Genomic DNA, 15,737 nt, shown 5'->3' with positions numbered 1-15,737 from the left:
AAAAAAAAAAAAAAAAAAAAAAAAAAAAAAAAAAAAATTCATTGTACAGCATTTTTCAATTACTCCTCATAATCTACTTATTTCACTGGATTTGTGATTTATATTAAATCCAGCAACCAAATGTCAAAATATAAAGTGGAAACTAGGACATTATCATCATTCTTCCTCATGCTCACTGGGTCCCAGCATCTTTCAGCCCATGACCTTTTTTGTCCTCTTTCTGAAATCTTCTTTCTCCAGATATTTGCCTGGTATGCTCTCTCACCTCCTTCATGTGCTTCTCAGAAGCCCATGCCTCATGATCTATATGAAACTGTAATTCCCCCAACCCCGCCTCAACAATCCTTACCACTTGTTTCTTTCCTTACCTTCTGCAAAAACACTAATTTACTTATTCTGTCTATTGTACATCTCCTCCTAATAAAGTTAGCCTCCCAAGGGCAGGGGTTTTGTCTTTTTTTTTTTAGTAGTGTAGCCCAACTACCTATGACAATGTTTGATGCATCATAAACTCTTATTAAATATATGAATGAAGTAACTGGCTACCTCAAGAATGCAAAAGAGATTTTAAGAGTATATCATGTAACCTATAGAAAGGTTAATTATCCAAAAAGTTGAACTCTCCAGAACAAATTAGGAATATGTGTGACTTCTGGATGGTCAAGGCAGAGGTTTAAAAAAAAAAAACCAAATGTCACACTTTGTACTCAAACTGGTCCCTTCTTACAATTCTTCAATGATTTGTGTGTCAGTTAGAGGCAAGGTCCAATTCTGTAGCACAGTGGTTCTAAACTTGAGAATGTATCACAATCACACAGAAAGTCTGTTAAAAACAGATTTCAGGGCCTCACCCATGTGTTTCTGATTCAGGAGATCTGGATGAGGCAAGGATTTCTAATAAATTCCCAGGTGGTGTTGATGCTGTGCTGCTGGAGAAGACTTTGAGAGTGTCTGCTTTAAAATGACCTACAAGGGTTGCTTTTATAAGAAGACACCTCTTGATTTCTCTACTCTAGAAACCCATATGCCCATCACCATAATCTAGTCACAAACAACTACAGCAGGGTCCACCTTTCTCCTTAACCAACTCTTAGAATTGATGATACTCTCTGGTTCTTCTTGGAGACAACCCACCTGTGTCCACTGAAGAATGCTTGTAGGATCTCTAGGATGCCCTGGAACTTCTGCTGCCTCTAGGTGAGTTGTGTGTCTACCAAGAGTCTTTTACATTTGTTCCAGAACCTGTTTAATTCCTACTGTATTTGTGAAAGTAATGAAATTTATTTAAAGATTAGATGATCTGGAGCAATCTGAATATGAACAAAATAGTGTGATTTTCATGAAAACTAAGTTAAATAATCTAGAATGAACTAATACAAACAAATGTCAAAATAACATGTGGGGACAAAAGCAAAAAACAAACTAGACAAAGCTAAACTAAAAGATTAGGGGAAGCATTTATAAAAAACAAAATCCAGAGAAGTTATATTCTTAAATTGTTTCTAAAGCTTTTTTTTTTGTTTTTTGTTTTTTTGCAGTACTGGGGAATGAACTCAGGACCTTGCACTTGAGAGGCTGGTGTGGCAATATTGAACTAAGTCCCCAGCCCTAAAGCCTTCTTAAATTTGTACTTTCCTTTTGAAAAATCAAAACTGGAAGTCATAAGTGGTCTCAAATTGATTCAAGAAATACAATGTGAAACTCTAATCAACAGAATCAGTGCTGGTAGAAAGGGTCTTGGCCCTTCAGTAAAAACCTGGCAAATCAATGTATATTTATTTATTGAGAGTGAAAAACAAATAGTTAAGGTATGTGGTAATCACTTTTTATATTTGCTTCAGCACGTATATTTGATTCAGTAGGCCAGCTACTAATTCCTGATTACTTCTAGAGTTTCCTGCCTTACTTGCAGACTTCTGCTTAGGCAGTATTCTTCCACACTCCAGACCATTGCAGTTGCTCTTTTCACCTTCAGTACCTCTACTGTCACCTCCACTGTCAACTTCTTGTTAAAGAATCAGTTCCAGCCAAGCATGGGCACATACCTGTAATCCCAGCACTCTAAAAGGCTGAGGTAGAAAGATAGCAAGTTTGAGTCCAACCAAGGCATAGCAACTTAGAGAGATCCTAACTAAAAAAAAAATTAAAAGGACTGGGGCTGTAACTTTGTGCAAAGACTCTGAGTTTAATTCCCAGCACCACAATAAGTAAGTAAACCATAATCAATCAACCAGCCAACAAATCAACAAACCACAAATTTCAGATCCATGACCACCTCTCTTGGAAGCCCTCTCTGATATCCCTAGACAAACTTATTCACTCTTTCTTTGGGGTTCCTTTAGTACCTTACATGTGGCTAGTACTGGCTGGTGATTCTTTGTTTAAAACGCTTGGACTATATGTTTTGGATTTTGGAATATTTACATATACAAAAGGAGATATCCTGGAGAGGAGACCTGAGTCTAAACATAAAATTCACTTACATTTCACATACTCCTTATACGCATAGCCTGAAGGTAATTTCATGTGATATTTTTAGTGTACCTGCATTTTGACTGTGACCCATCACCTGAGGTCAGATGTGAAATTTTTCATTTGTCATACCGTCAGTGCTCAAAAGCTTTGGATTTTGGAGCACTGTGGATTTTGGATTTTTGGATTAGGTATGCTCATCCTGTATAGCAATTTTCACTTGGTCCTGATTATTTACATGTCTGCTTCCCACTAGACCATGTTCAAGAGCAGGTTCGTGCACTCTGTTATCTAGTAACAAGGAAAAGAATCATGCACATTGCTACAACCTCTAACTCCACTACAGAAAAATGCAATAGAATTGTCAAGTATGCTAGGTACAGTTTTGGAAGCTTAAAAATGATTAATCCTTAAAAGTGATTAATTATGTTAAATTTCTGACTTCAAAAGGGCATGCTTTCATTACATGGGAAGTTTTCTTTTTATGGATCCCTCAATAATGTTGAATTAATGAAGTGTCACTCTGTAGATCATACAAATTGGTAGTTTAAGCAACTAAGTGCCGAACAGCGCACACAAGAAAGCTGTCTTAAGAAATGTCTTGTATTGAAAAAACCATAAAGTTGAATTGAAATTATACTGTCATAAGTAAGTGCTCTTATGGCAGTAGCAAAGGGCAAAATAGGACATCTATCAATCAATGAACATCTACAGATTTCCTACCCTGGAGAAGACTATTTGTTACAAGTATAATAGAAGAGAGGGAACTGAAAATCACTATCACACTGGAAGATTTCCATTAAAAAGAATTCTTTCCAGCCAAAGTAATTATAAAAAGATGTTCATAATTTAAATAAAGGTAAAACATTATTTTATGGGCAAACTACAGTTCCACTATATTCAAAAGAAAGGAAAAGAAGAGCAATATAACACTTAGTAATCTTATCCACTAGAAGACTATAAGTTCAAACCATTCAACAATGAACATATTTATAAAAGGCTATGATTACAAAAAGCTTTTATACCTCATTTGATCCCAGTAATCCCGAATCTGTGGTACAAAGCAAACATTTGTAATTTCACTTTAAATGAGGAAACAGGGCCCAACAGAGTATTTTCATGTGCCAAAGACAACAAATGGCTGTAATAATAATGGGGTTCAGACTGGGAATGTAGCTCAGTGGCACCACACCTGCCTGGCAAGCACAAGGTCCTGAGTTCAATCCCTGGTTCCCCAAAAAACAAACAATTAATAGGGTTCAACTCAGGTCTTTTGACTTCATATTCCAGCATTTAAATAAACAGTACAAATTTATGTTAATCTTTTTTTCATTAAAAAAAAAACATGTGCCCCCTTCGGCAGTACATATACTAAAATTGGAACAATGCTGGGAGTGGTGGCGCACACCTGTAATCCCAGCACTTGGGAGGCTGAGGCAGGAGGATCATGGTGAGTTTGAGACCAGCCTGGGCTACATAGTGAGTTCCAGGTCAGTCTCAACTACACAGTGAGACCCTGTCTCAAAACAACAACAACAACAACAACAACAACAACAACAACAAAAATTGGAACAATACAGAGATTAGCATGGAAAAAAGAGTAAGATTTTGGACCAAAGGAAAAGTATTTAAAAGTTATAGTTTTTCATCAAATATTTAGATTGTGCTTACTGTATTCTGGGCTCTGGGGATCCAGACACAATCAGCTCATGACCGTAAGGATCTCATAGTCATCTAAAGGCATTCAGAAAAGGAAAACTGCAACGTGGGCACAAATTTCCATGAGGGATGTTCAGGTGTGAGAGAGGATGTGGGAGGGATGATATTCAGAAATCTACACACGGGGACATTTTGAGCTCAACCTCGAAAGGAGGGTGTTAACAGTTTAGATCTAAAATTTCCCCAAGTCTCATGTGCTTGGAGGAGGGGCCTGACTGGAGGTGGGTCACTAGCTCCTCTCCTCTCTCAACTTCCTCGCTGTCACTGTGTGAGCAGCTTTCCTCTACCACACCCTTCTTGCCTTGGAGCCAGCTGATTATGGGATGATTACTCAAGAAATCGAGCCAAAATAAACCTCTACTCCTTTAAATTGGGAGTGTCAGATAATTTGTCCAAGAGATAACTAACTAAGGCAGTAGCTAAATTTTTCCGAAGCAAAGAAGCTAGGAGAGAGTGGGCCATAGAATTAGTGGAAATGTGCCTACTCTACTTCCTTTGAAGACAGCTACCTTTTGTCCTTATTCTACCTGAAGTTATATTCTTTTATTCCGAGCCACTGTACCCTGAAAAAATAAGAAAAGGATGTTTAAAAGGGCTTGTTCCCTGAGTGGATTCCTTACCCTTCCATGGCTTAAGGGCTGCCAAGTAGAACTAACAGATTCCCTTTACTGAGGGTCTGTCATACGTAAGGAGCTTTGTACAAATTCTTCAAGTAGACTTCCAAAGCAGAAACTGACCTCATAATAGATGAGGAAGATTAGGTTTAAAGTGTTACCTGTTCAAATATCTAGTAAGTGTTACACTGAAGACCCACTATCTGATCCATGATGGTCGGACATACAAAACAGTATTTCTGGTTTGGTTTTGTCTTTTCTCCCACAAAATTAGGTTGCTCCCAGGCAAGAATGCTGCTACCAAGGCAGGGCAAACTGAAGCATTTCCCCAGATGGCACTGTGCTTGTCTGTTTCTTATCTCTTCACAGCTCAACTCAAATGAGGTCTCCACGGAAAGACCTTCCCCAAGCACCCAGATGAACAGCCCAGTTAAACTGCCCTTCATTACTTCATTTAAGTTTATGGAGCCTCCCTGATGGTGATGATCAGAACCTGAAATTATTTTGTTGTATGTCTTTTATGTGTATTATAGGACTGGAATGTAAACTTGTGGAAGGAGATCTATATGTCTATTACATCATTAACATTGAAAGAGAACTTAGCACACAGTTGGTGCTCAATAAATATTTGTTGACTGACCATTGTCTCATTAACAGCTGCAAATGTGTTCAACTGCAACACACAGAGTGGACAGAGGATCTGAGTAATGGATTCTACTTATGGTTTTATATTGTCTTAAATACTATAGACTATTGAATTACCTTTCTATATTTACATTTGTAAAACATCTCTAATTTCTAAGAAATTACTAGGAAAGAGCCAAATAACATACATAAAGCACTTATTTCTCTTCGTAACTCATAATACATTTCACCTTCATCTTCAAAGTCACATTAGACTCAAGATAGAGGGGTGGTTCATTTTTCAAAACACAATTTCCTTTAATAGTAGATCATAAATTGACTCAGACTAATGAGTTTCAGACAAATACCTCTGGCTACTGAACAAATCATGAATAAAATCTAGCACTGAATATTCACCAGCAAAGTTTCTGCCTCACGGCAATGCTCAAGTGCCCTCTAGTGTGAGTTAGTTTTCACATTCATGCTTTGCTCCACACATCATGTGGTTAAGATCCTACCATGCAATCAAAGTGCATTTTAATGGACAATCAGCAGATCTATGAATAAAAGGGAAAAGGCTGTGGAACAAATGAATGTAAAGGATCAGTGGTTCTCCTCTGACCTATTACATACAAGCAAAAAATGAAATTAGGTAACACCCTGTAGTCATAGGATGGAAAGCTTTTTGGGATGCTACAAAATGTGTATTATACATTTTGCAAATGGCCCCATCCCATTTTATTGCTATTTTTCAATTTAATTTTTAAAAAGTTAGTATATAGGGGATGGTTAAAAAATGAGAGCTATGCAAAGTTATAAATTGAAAAGCTGCTCCTGTACATTCTCTTCACCCCTCACAATTAACTATGTAGTGGTCTACGAGTTTTTAGCATACCAAGTAAATAAGATATGTTTTTATTCTTTCCACTTTAAAAATACTCTACATGCTGTTCTATACCTTTAATGTCTCTTAATAGTAAATTCTGTCAAGTTGTCCATAAAAGTTTATGAAGAGTGTCCTTATTTGAAAAAAAAAACAAACAAACAGATGTAGTATACTCTAACTGCATGGTTGTACCATAACTTAACTACTCCCCAACTGACAGATGTGGCTTCCAATGTTTTGCTGTTACAAATAAGACTGAAACAGGGCTGAGAATTTAGCTCAGTGGTGCTGCACCTGCCTTGCAAGTGCAAGGCGCTGTGTTTGATCCCCGGTACCAAGAAAACAAAACAAAACAAATAAGGCTGAAAAAAAATAATCTTGTACAGGTGTGATTTCAAAACTGCACACGTTTCTAGGATAAATCCCTAGGAATAGAATATGTTGGACCAAATACTAATTGCCAAACTTTATACAGTATTTCTTATGAGCCAGGTGCTAATCTAAGCACTATAAATATATTTCCATTTAATCTTCTTAATAATCCTATAAGGAAAGTACTATTATTATTATTATTATTATTCCATCTTAAATATGAGGAAGCTAAGGCATAGTGAGGGTTAGTAACCTGCTCAAAGTCAGATAGCTAGCAGGTGGCCTCAACCAACCCAGCTCCAAAGAATATATTTGTATTTTAAATACACATAAAAACAAATTGTCCTTTGTACTTGTCATACCAAATTATTATCTTGTCAGTTTGACTGTATTCTTTTTGCTATCATGTTCATCAAACTTTTTCTTTTTTTTGAGACAGGTTCTCACTCTGAAGTTCAGGGTTGCCTTGAACTCACAAAGTAGCCCAGGCAGGCCTCAAACTCACTAAGATTCTGCTGCTTCAGCCTCCAAAGTGTAGGAATTACAGGCACACACCACCATGCCCAGCTGGAATTTTAATTATTTAATTAGGAGGACAAACTGATTCTCAATATAAGGTTAATTTGCATTTCTTTTATAATCACTGAAATTATCTTCTATGTTTAACAGCCATACACATTAATTTTTCTGTCACTTGCCTATGAATACTTTTACGTATCTTCCTATTGAGATTTCAGTCTTTTTCTTAGTAATGTGAAAAAATATTTATATGTTAGTGTTATTACTGTTTAGTCTATCACCTTAATTAGTAATATTTTTCCTAGTTTGTTCTTTATATGTTGACCTTGCTTATGTTTTTCTGGTAGAATTTTTCTGACATTTCTAAAATTTTATATCTATAAAATATTACAAATAAAAAGCTCTACATAAAATGATAAAATTACCAATCTTTTATAGATTCTGGATTTCAAAACAATTTCAAGGTTTTAGGAGAATACTCCCACTTTTTTATGTTATTTTTATGATTTAATTTTAAGAAATAAAATATTTGATCCAGATGGAATTTTATCTTGTACATGAGATATGGATACAACTTGATTTTTTTCCCTGAGAGATACATGTTTTTGTTTTTGTTGTTGTTGTTTTGGTACTGGGGATCGAACTCAGGACATTGCACTTGCAAGGTAGGTGCAGTGCCACTGAGCTAAATCCCTGGCTCACCTACTTGTTATTTTTTAATGGTCCATCATTTCTTCCCTGATTTGATGACTTCATATGCTGCCTGTTATCTTTATAAAGTCATAGTATTACATAATATATTTTCATATGTAATTTGGCTCTATTTCTAGACTTCTCTATTCTGTTCCCTTTTGGTGCCTGTAAATGCATTAATATTATCCCAGTATTTAATTATTGAGGATTTATAATAAAATACATTATTTAGTAGTTCTAGATCCTCTCATTACTCTTAATTTCCAGAACTTTCTTTATTGCACTTACCTATATTTCATTTGAATTTAATAATCAGTTTGTCAACTTTCATTTAAAAAACCCCAACCAGGGATTTAGCTCAGTGGTTCTGCTGCCTGCCTGGCAAGCCCAAGGGCCCTTTTAGAGCTTTTAATGATAACAAAACAGCTCCCTGCAGCACACCTGCCATAAGTTCACCACTGCTGTCTATACCTACTGAGTAAGAACTTTGGGAGGCTATTCTTATTGAATACGTTTTAAAATTTTAATTGGCACATAGTTGTATACATGTATGGGATACAGTATGACATTTCAATAAAAGTATAATGATAGGATGAGAATAACTTGCATATCTCAAATTATTTATCATTATTTTGTGTTGAGAACTGTGTTAATCAACTTTCTTTTACTTTCGCAAAATACCTGAGTTAATCAACTTACACAGAAGGTGAATTTATGCTGGATTACAGGTGTAGAAGTTTCAGTCCATAATTGACTAGCCCTGTTGCTTTTGGGCCTGTGGTAAGCAGCACATCATGGCAGGTGGTAGGGTGGTAGGGGTGGTAAGGGTGGCAGATGGGAAGCAAAGGAGAAGAGGGAGAGGCAAGAAATAAAAACCCAGAAAAAAACATAATGACCAGAAGACTCCTCACTGGGCCCCACCTCTTAAAAAAGTTTTCATGACCTTCCAATAGTGTCAAACTGGGGAATCAGTCTTTAACACATGGAACTCTTAGGGACACTTCATATCCAAAATATAGCAGGAAAATTCAAAATTCTCTGTACTAGCTATTTTGATCTATTTAATTGTTGTCCACCTCAGTTATCCTACAGCAGCAATCTGTTTTAATAAGCTTTCCAGATGGATCTGACACATGCTAATGTCTGGGAGCCAATGATCTAGATCAGTGTTCTCAATCTGGGCTAAATATTAGAATTATGTAGGGACTGTTGGTGAATACTCATGCTTAGATGAATTAAATCAGAATTTCAGTGCTTCAGCCAAGGAATCAGTATAGTCCTCTAGTGATCCCTAAGTCAAACCAAGGCTGAAAGCCATCACTCTAGTCTGGAACAATGGTTCTGAAACCTGGCTTCACAGCAGAAGTACATGTGGAGCTTTAACAAAAAAATACCAATGTTGAGGATCTCACCTAGAGATTTTTTTTTTCAGCTTTAATTAAGTTTATTGGTACATTTTAGGGATACAGTAACAGTCATTGTTGGGATCTTGTACCTCTACATGACAAGTCTTGATTCTCATTTATATTGATCTGGGTGCAGCCAAGGGTCACTTTCTACATGAGCTTCTCAGCTGATTCTAATATCCATTTACTATTCCAAACCACTGTTCCAAAAATGCCATTTTCCCCACAAGTCATTTAAAGGGAATATAGTTTGAGGGTGGTGGAAGAAATACATTTTCATTTCCCATCTGTTTACTCAGACCTTGCAGTGTGTTAGGCTAGTTTCTATGAAGATTAAAAACTAAATACAAACCACATTTCCGGCCCAGAGAGAACATATAATTTATGTCAATAGAAGAGACCTGGACACATTTATATATAAATAATGATTCAAAAAGAACAAGCATTTTGTGCCATTGAATATAATTCAGTAAAACAAGTTATATGTATCATTATATCACTGTTAGGTCAAATTCCTTTCTATTCTTTTCAAGAGTAAAAAAGGAAATATATGTTGAAAAAACGGTGAAAAAACAATTTGGAATGCAATTATCAATCAGCATTTGAACCTGGAGAAAGAAGTAGAAAGATCAATGGTTCCTTCAAATAGTAATACAAGAATTTAAACACTGAACAAATAAACCTGAAATGATTAAAAGTTCTTTCTGGGCATAACAAAGCGACAATTAGGTCATGAAATCACTGGCAGTCACTTTATCCCAATTGTGTCTGTTAAATTAAAATTACCTTACAACTACTAACAAAATTAGCAATTTAGAAATCAGCAATAGAAGAGTTTATAATAAATTTTTCCCTTTTATTATTAGAAATATAACTCTTGGACTATCTGCCTTTCCTTCTAGATCAGCTTCTTCCAGGGACACTATTTTAATGAAAAATAACTGTCCCAGTCTGGGATAAATTATTAGTTAAAGAATTCTGCATAGATAGTGGACTGCTGAATTAATTTATATTTAAATGAATAATCAAGCAAAATTCAAAATTTCCCATGTGTGTGAAACAAAAAAGTACACAACTAAAATGTTGTAAAATATTTAAAATTAGTGTTTGTTTTTATAATTCAACTAAGTATACTGCACAATCCTTTCATATTATTATCAGCTACAAAGGCAAAAATATCACATACTCCTTTAAGACTAAAAAGGGTTTCACGCTTGTAATCCCAGAACTCCACCCATTTGGAGGACTGCACATTCAAGCCCAGCAGGAGGACAGCAAGTTTGAACCCAGCCTGGACAACTTAGTGATTTAGTGAGACACTGCCTCAAAAAACAAACAAACAAACAAACAAACAAACAAACAAACAAACAGCTAGCTAGCTAACAGCAGGAATGTAACTCAGTACAAAGGCTTTGGGTTCAGTCCTAAGTACTGGAAAAAAAATGATATATTCAGAAAAATCACAAACATTCATCCATCTCATCTATTTCATTCCATTAGAATGAGGTTAAAATAGGTTAAAGCACTTTAAATAACACCAATTGAGATACAGAGTAGATCTAAGTGCATCCACATTTACCACAGTACCACTTCCATATCTGAAAATGACTAGGTGATGAATTTTCAAGCTGTTTTTTAATAAGGGTGGTTAATTGTATGATCCAACCACATACTTTCTTGTTTCCATGATACATCCACTAGGCAGTGGGTGGATAAGACCTTTGTGTGCCCATGAACAGAACTCGGTCTACTTACTTACTTCAGCAGGTTTTGAATACATCACTTGGAATAGAACTTACCTTCAAAATGATCATATGAGCAAAAAAATGTCACTTATTATTTTTCTGGTTTACCTAGATGGAAAGACTAAGGTTCAATCATGTCATTACACAGGGCAATAAAAGATGGTATGTTGATTATTAGAGTCATCTAGAGTTAAAAAGAAAAAGGCTCTATTTCCCTGCCCCCTTTCTTAAGTGGCCCAATATGTACACAGACTGAGTTGAGAATTAACTCTGTATATGAGTTGCAACTATAGATATGAACAGGTTAATGTTACTTCCAATGTGTTAGGACATTTAATAGTGTTGGCACTCAATGCTAGAATGGAAACAAAGGCAATTGGCATAAGAATCAAATACTCAATCTTATTTTTTAACCTACTAGAACACATAGTTTTAAAAAAATTCTACAATTCCTTAAATGGGAGGTATTTGGATATAATTGCATTATAGCAATTACAGTACTATAAACCATCAATGGCTTTTATTCTGCTCTCAAGAATTTGTGGAACAATTCCCTTCATTCTTCAAGAAAGGGCAACATAAGAATGTAGTACGGAAGTGCTTGTTTTGCCCAGATGAGTGGTTAAAGTAACATCATCACCCCCAAAGAAAGGATATCCAGCCATTTCAAACATACACAAATTCTAGTTTGGTTTAGGAAGAGATTTTTAAGCAGCCACTACATACCTGTTCTAGATGAGTTTCCCCCCTTTTTTTATTGTGAAGTTGAAGATAAGAATCTGTTTTAGGAGTAGGTAATCCCAATGTAAGCTTATTTTTTTCCACAAAATATTGTTTAGACTTCCTTCTTCGAGGGCCACGTGATCCTGGGAGGAATACCTCATTATGTGAACTTGAACTCTTCAGGTACTTAGAGAGGTTGCTTGACTTCTCTTCCTGGTCACTGTCACTTGGCTCTGAAAATGGCTCACTGACTTGGGAGCCAGGCTCATAGTCTGGGCTTAAAAATTCACTTCCGAGTAAGGTGGCTGCACTCTGAGGACACTTTTTCTGTTTTTCTTTTCCCTCTGAGAGTTCCATTGAAGTCTCCTTGGAAGGGTAGAGTGGCACCAAGGGCAGATTTTCTGAAGAGCTGTCTGCAGACTCTGGCAAGGTTTCCACAATCAACAACTGCACTTCCTCTTTCTTATTTTTCCAGTTCGGATCATATCGGAGGTCTGAATATTTGTCCTTTATAAGCTGTTGGCTGCTCAAAGCAGAAATAAAAATGGTAAGTCCTTAACCAAAATAAATTCACTCACTGAATTCATTTGGTCATTTTACTCATAAAATCAGTCTCACTCTAATTACATTTCTCTTTTACTATCTATATGTTAAAGATGTACCTGGGGCTCATTAGATCCACACACTATACACAAAGACAACAAGATCTTATCTAAGTTTATCAAAATATGGAATAAGGCCAGGGATTTAGCTCAGCGGTTCAGTGGCCTGCCTTGCAAGTGCAAGGACCTGAGTTCAATCACCCGTACCAAAAAAAAAAAAAAAAAAAAAAAAAAAAAAAAAAGAAAAATGGAAGACAGCTACATTCTAAATGCCAGAAAACAAAAGCAAATGTCTACCACATTCGATGAATCAGAGGTTCAAAAATGTATCAGTTATACCACAAACAATAATTCAGTATTTCAGCTGTAAAGATAAATTGTAATTCACACTTTAGTTGGTACAATGCACATTTGGCTACTTATATAGGAAGGGAAATACGGATTATTGTCTAGACAACATTTGTCTCAGCCTGTTCCTTTTGGGAAAAAAGCCAGTTTTATTGCAGCTGAATAGTTACACAAGTTCATCCTTTTAAAAACATTTGTTTTTAGTAATTTTGCTTTTCACTTCATTTTTGTCTTTGTAGATTTTGGCAAATGTTCTACAGAAAGATTTCCAAGGCTTAGAATAAGACTGTGGCTCACTCAAGGTTCATAGTCCCTTGGTTATTAGATTTATGTACAGAATATTTAGTAAATAGATCAGCATGCACTTGACACTCACTGTAGGATACACCTGTTTGAATAAGATGTTAAGCATATGGTTCTGCCTCAGGAAAGTGAACTAGTCCACAATCCATGTGGATGACCCCAAATAAAGTTCTCTTTTCCCCATGGCAATCTAAATTTGTAAAGCACCCCCTAGTCTTAACCAAAAAGGAAAAAAATGCTGATAATATGGCATATTTAATGGCCTCTTTGATCTTCAAAAGCTAAATGGGAGAGATTTTCCTTCCTTGAGTACAGTGGATTCAATCCTCTAATCAAAAAGAAAATGTAAATCACCCAGGCTTTTTATGTTATTTGATATTCCCGTTTACAGAAACATAATTTTATGCTGGTAAACAAAATAATGGTCCCCCTAATACTAATTTACTCTTTTTAATGTGAATCTAGATTTCTTTGACTTGATGTAAAGCAAAAAAAAAAAGAGGGAGAAAAAGCCTAAACTCCCATGCCTTGTCAAACTATTGTAATTTCAAATTTTGTAGTTTGTATATTAAGGTGGAAAACTTTTTTTAAATAGTCTGCTCTTTTCCATCAAGAGATGAGATGTGACCTCTTCTAGAAAAATGCCTGAATGTGAATGGTCCATGTACCAGAAAATGGGAAAACAAACTGCCCTGCTGTGCCCTGAGCCTGCCTTTGGGCTTTCATGGGAAGTTTCTCCTGGGTGCTGTCTCTTCCCATGAACTAACAGCATCTCTTGGCCTGGCCTTCCACTTGGCTCCTAAGTGTCATTGGACATGTGCACAGGACATGGTGTTGGCCATCAGGGCACCATCTAGACTTGGACTGGACATACCTGGACTCAACTTTTGAGTCTGCACTGCCTGTTATGTGTCAGTTGGCACACGATGTCACCCTTGAGCTAGTCTCTGTCATCCATAACTAGGGATAAATTATATTTATTTCTCATGACTGCATAACACTAAGGATCAAGATGAGGCAGTGTTCTTAAAGTGCACTTTATTTGTGCTTACTTAACTTTTCATGATCGTACTCCTATCTCCTCACCTAGGTAAGGTCCTGGGTAGCAAGGACTGTGTGTTATCTTCCTTCCCTAACCTCTGTAATGGTACACTGCGCCACACTCTGGTCATAAAGGATCAATAAATGCTTCTAGATTAAATAAGTGCATCTCTAAAAAGTCAACCAAAAAAAGCACTAGATATTTTTATTTTTAAACCAATAGTAATAAATTTGAATCTAAACATGCTGGAGTTTTTCGCAGTAGACCAAATTAGTGAATGATTTTCAAGTTTATCTTATATAGAGTGAAACACAGGCTCAACTGTGATTGTTCTAGTGTAGAAGAAAACCCAGTTATTATATTAAATAAAAAATTTTAATGATAAAATGTGTTTCCTATATCCATAATATATTGAAAGGAAAAACTGAACTTTATTCTTCATTGATTAGTTCCCTCATTGATCTGACAAGTCTTTATTTACTGAACACTTACTGAACCAGAGGGATACAGTGGTGAGTGGCACAGCATTGGGCCCACACCTGGTGGGAATTCAAACAAGAAAACAATGTACAATTTGAAGTGGTGCCTGCTCCAATGAAGGGCACAGGGCCGTCCAGACTCAGGAGGGACATCCACTCCTTGCTTGGGACATTGGGGAGAGCTTTCTGAAGGCAACATGGTATTTCTGAGACTTAGGCTAAAGAAATATATGCCAGGCCAAGAGAATGGCATGGAAAAAGGAATGAAAGGGAGACAGAATGTGGTACTTTCCAAAAACAAATTCTGTATGGAGAAAATGGAGAGCTGAGAGGGGATAAGGCTGAAGAACAGAGATCAAAGTTAAGCAGAGGTCAGAATTTCTTTTTGTCATTACTGGGCATTGAACCAAGACCTTCACACTGAACTTCACCCCCAGCCCTTTCCTTTCTTTTATTATTAGTTTTTATTTTGAGACACAGGGACTCACTAAGTCACTAAGTTGCCCAGTTGGGCTTGAACTTGCAGTCCTCCTGCCTCAGCCTCCAAGAGTCCTGGGAGTACAGATGTGTACCACTGTACCTAGATCAGAGTTCAGATCTTGAGTGACTTTGTAAGCTCTATAAGAGTCTGTGCTATGTAAATTAACCTGAGAGTTTAATTAGTAAGGGAATGTAGAATAAACATTTTTTGGACAAAGTGATGAGTTTTCGGAAGAGTTTATCTACATAGACTATAGAGTCTTTGGGGGAATGTTTAGAACAGGCAATCCTTTATTTACACAGCTTAGAGCTGGGCTGGCTATCTCCTAGGGTGCTAACCCTGGGATGCCTTGTCTGCCACTCTGTGGGGGGATGGATTATGGAAAGAAAGATAGCATCATCATTTTATGCTAATATAAGGAAGGCTTGTAGTGAATCTTGTTTTTTCCTCAAAACAACTTTGAGGGAGAAACTGCTCTATTATCATCTCCATTTAACAGATAAGAAAACAGGTTCAGAGAGCTTAGGAAAGTTTTCCAAGGTAACAGAGCTACCAGTGGTGGAGCTAGGATACAGGCCCTGGTAGTCTGCTCTGGAAACTGGCTAGCATCCAGTAAATTGCCCTGTACCACACAGGTGTTCCCACAGGAGGTCATGCGGAAAGCCTGCTGTAGCATGTGTCATAGGTGAGTTAGTAACTCACTTGGTCA

General features: G+C 36.6%; 1 protein-coding gene and 1 long non-coding RNA gene across 6 annotated transcripts in view; one reads left to right on the top strand and one right to left on the bottom strand.

The window, feature by feature from the left end:
* Positions 1-5,246, top strand: part of LOC104857971 — a 5,539-nt gene extending 293 nt beyond the window's left edge. Inside the window, exons 2-3 of the long non-coding RNA XR_779022.3 lie at positions 1,095-1,197; positions 5,175-5,246. This is a non-coding gene — a long non-coding RNA (uncharacterized LOC104857971). The remainder of the gene's footprint in view (positions 1-1,094; positions 1,198-5,174) is intronic.
* Jhy (junctional cadherin complex regulator) overlaps positions 1-15,737 on the bottom strand; it is a 62,357-nt gene that overhangs the window by 33,697 nt on the left and 12,923 nt on the right. For all 5 annotated transcript variants that reach the window (XM_010618039.3, XM_010618042.2, XM_010618045.1 and 2 more), the window contains exon 3: positions 11,777-12,296. In XM_010618039.3, coding sequence (XP_010616341.1) covers positions 11,777-12,296 — 520 coding nt within the window. The remainder of the gene's footprint in view (positions 1-11,776; positions 12,297-15,737) is intronic.

Source organism: Fukomys damarensis, unplaced genomic scaffold, assembly GCF_012274545.1.
Source record: "Fukomys damarensis isolate Sample0158 unplaced genomic scaffold, DMR_v1.0_HiC HiC_scaffold_16, whole genome shotgun sequence".
NCBI lineage: Eukaryota > Metazoa > Chordata > Mammalia > Rodentia > Bathyergidae > Fukomys > Fukomys damarensis.
Note: the sequence above shows the minus strand (reverse complement) of the source record. Positions and strands in the feature narration are given on the sequence as shown.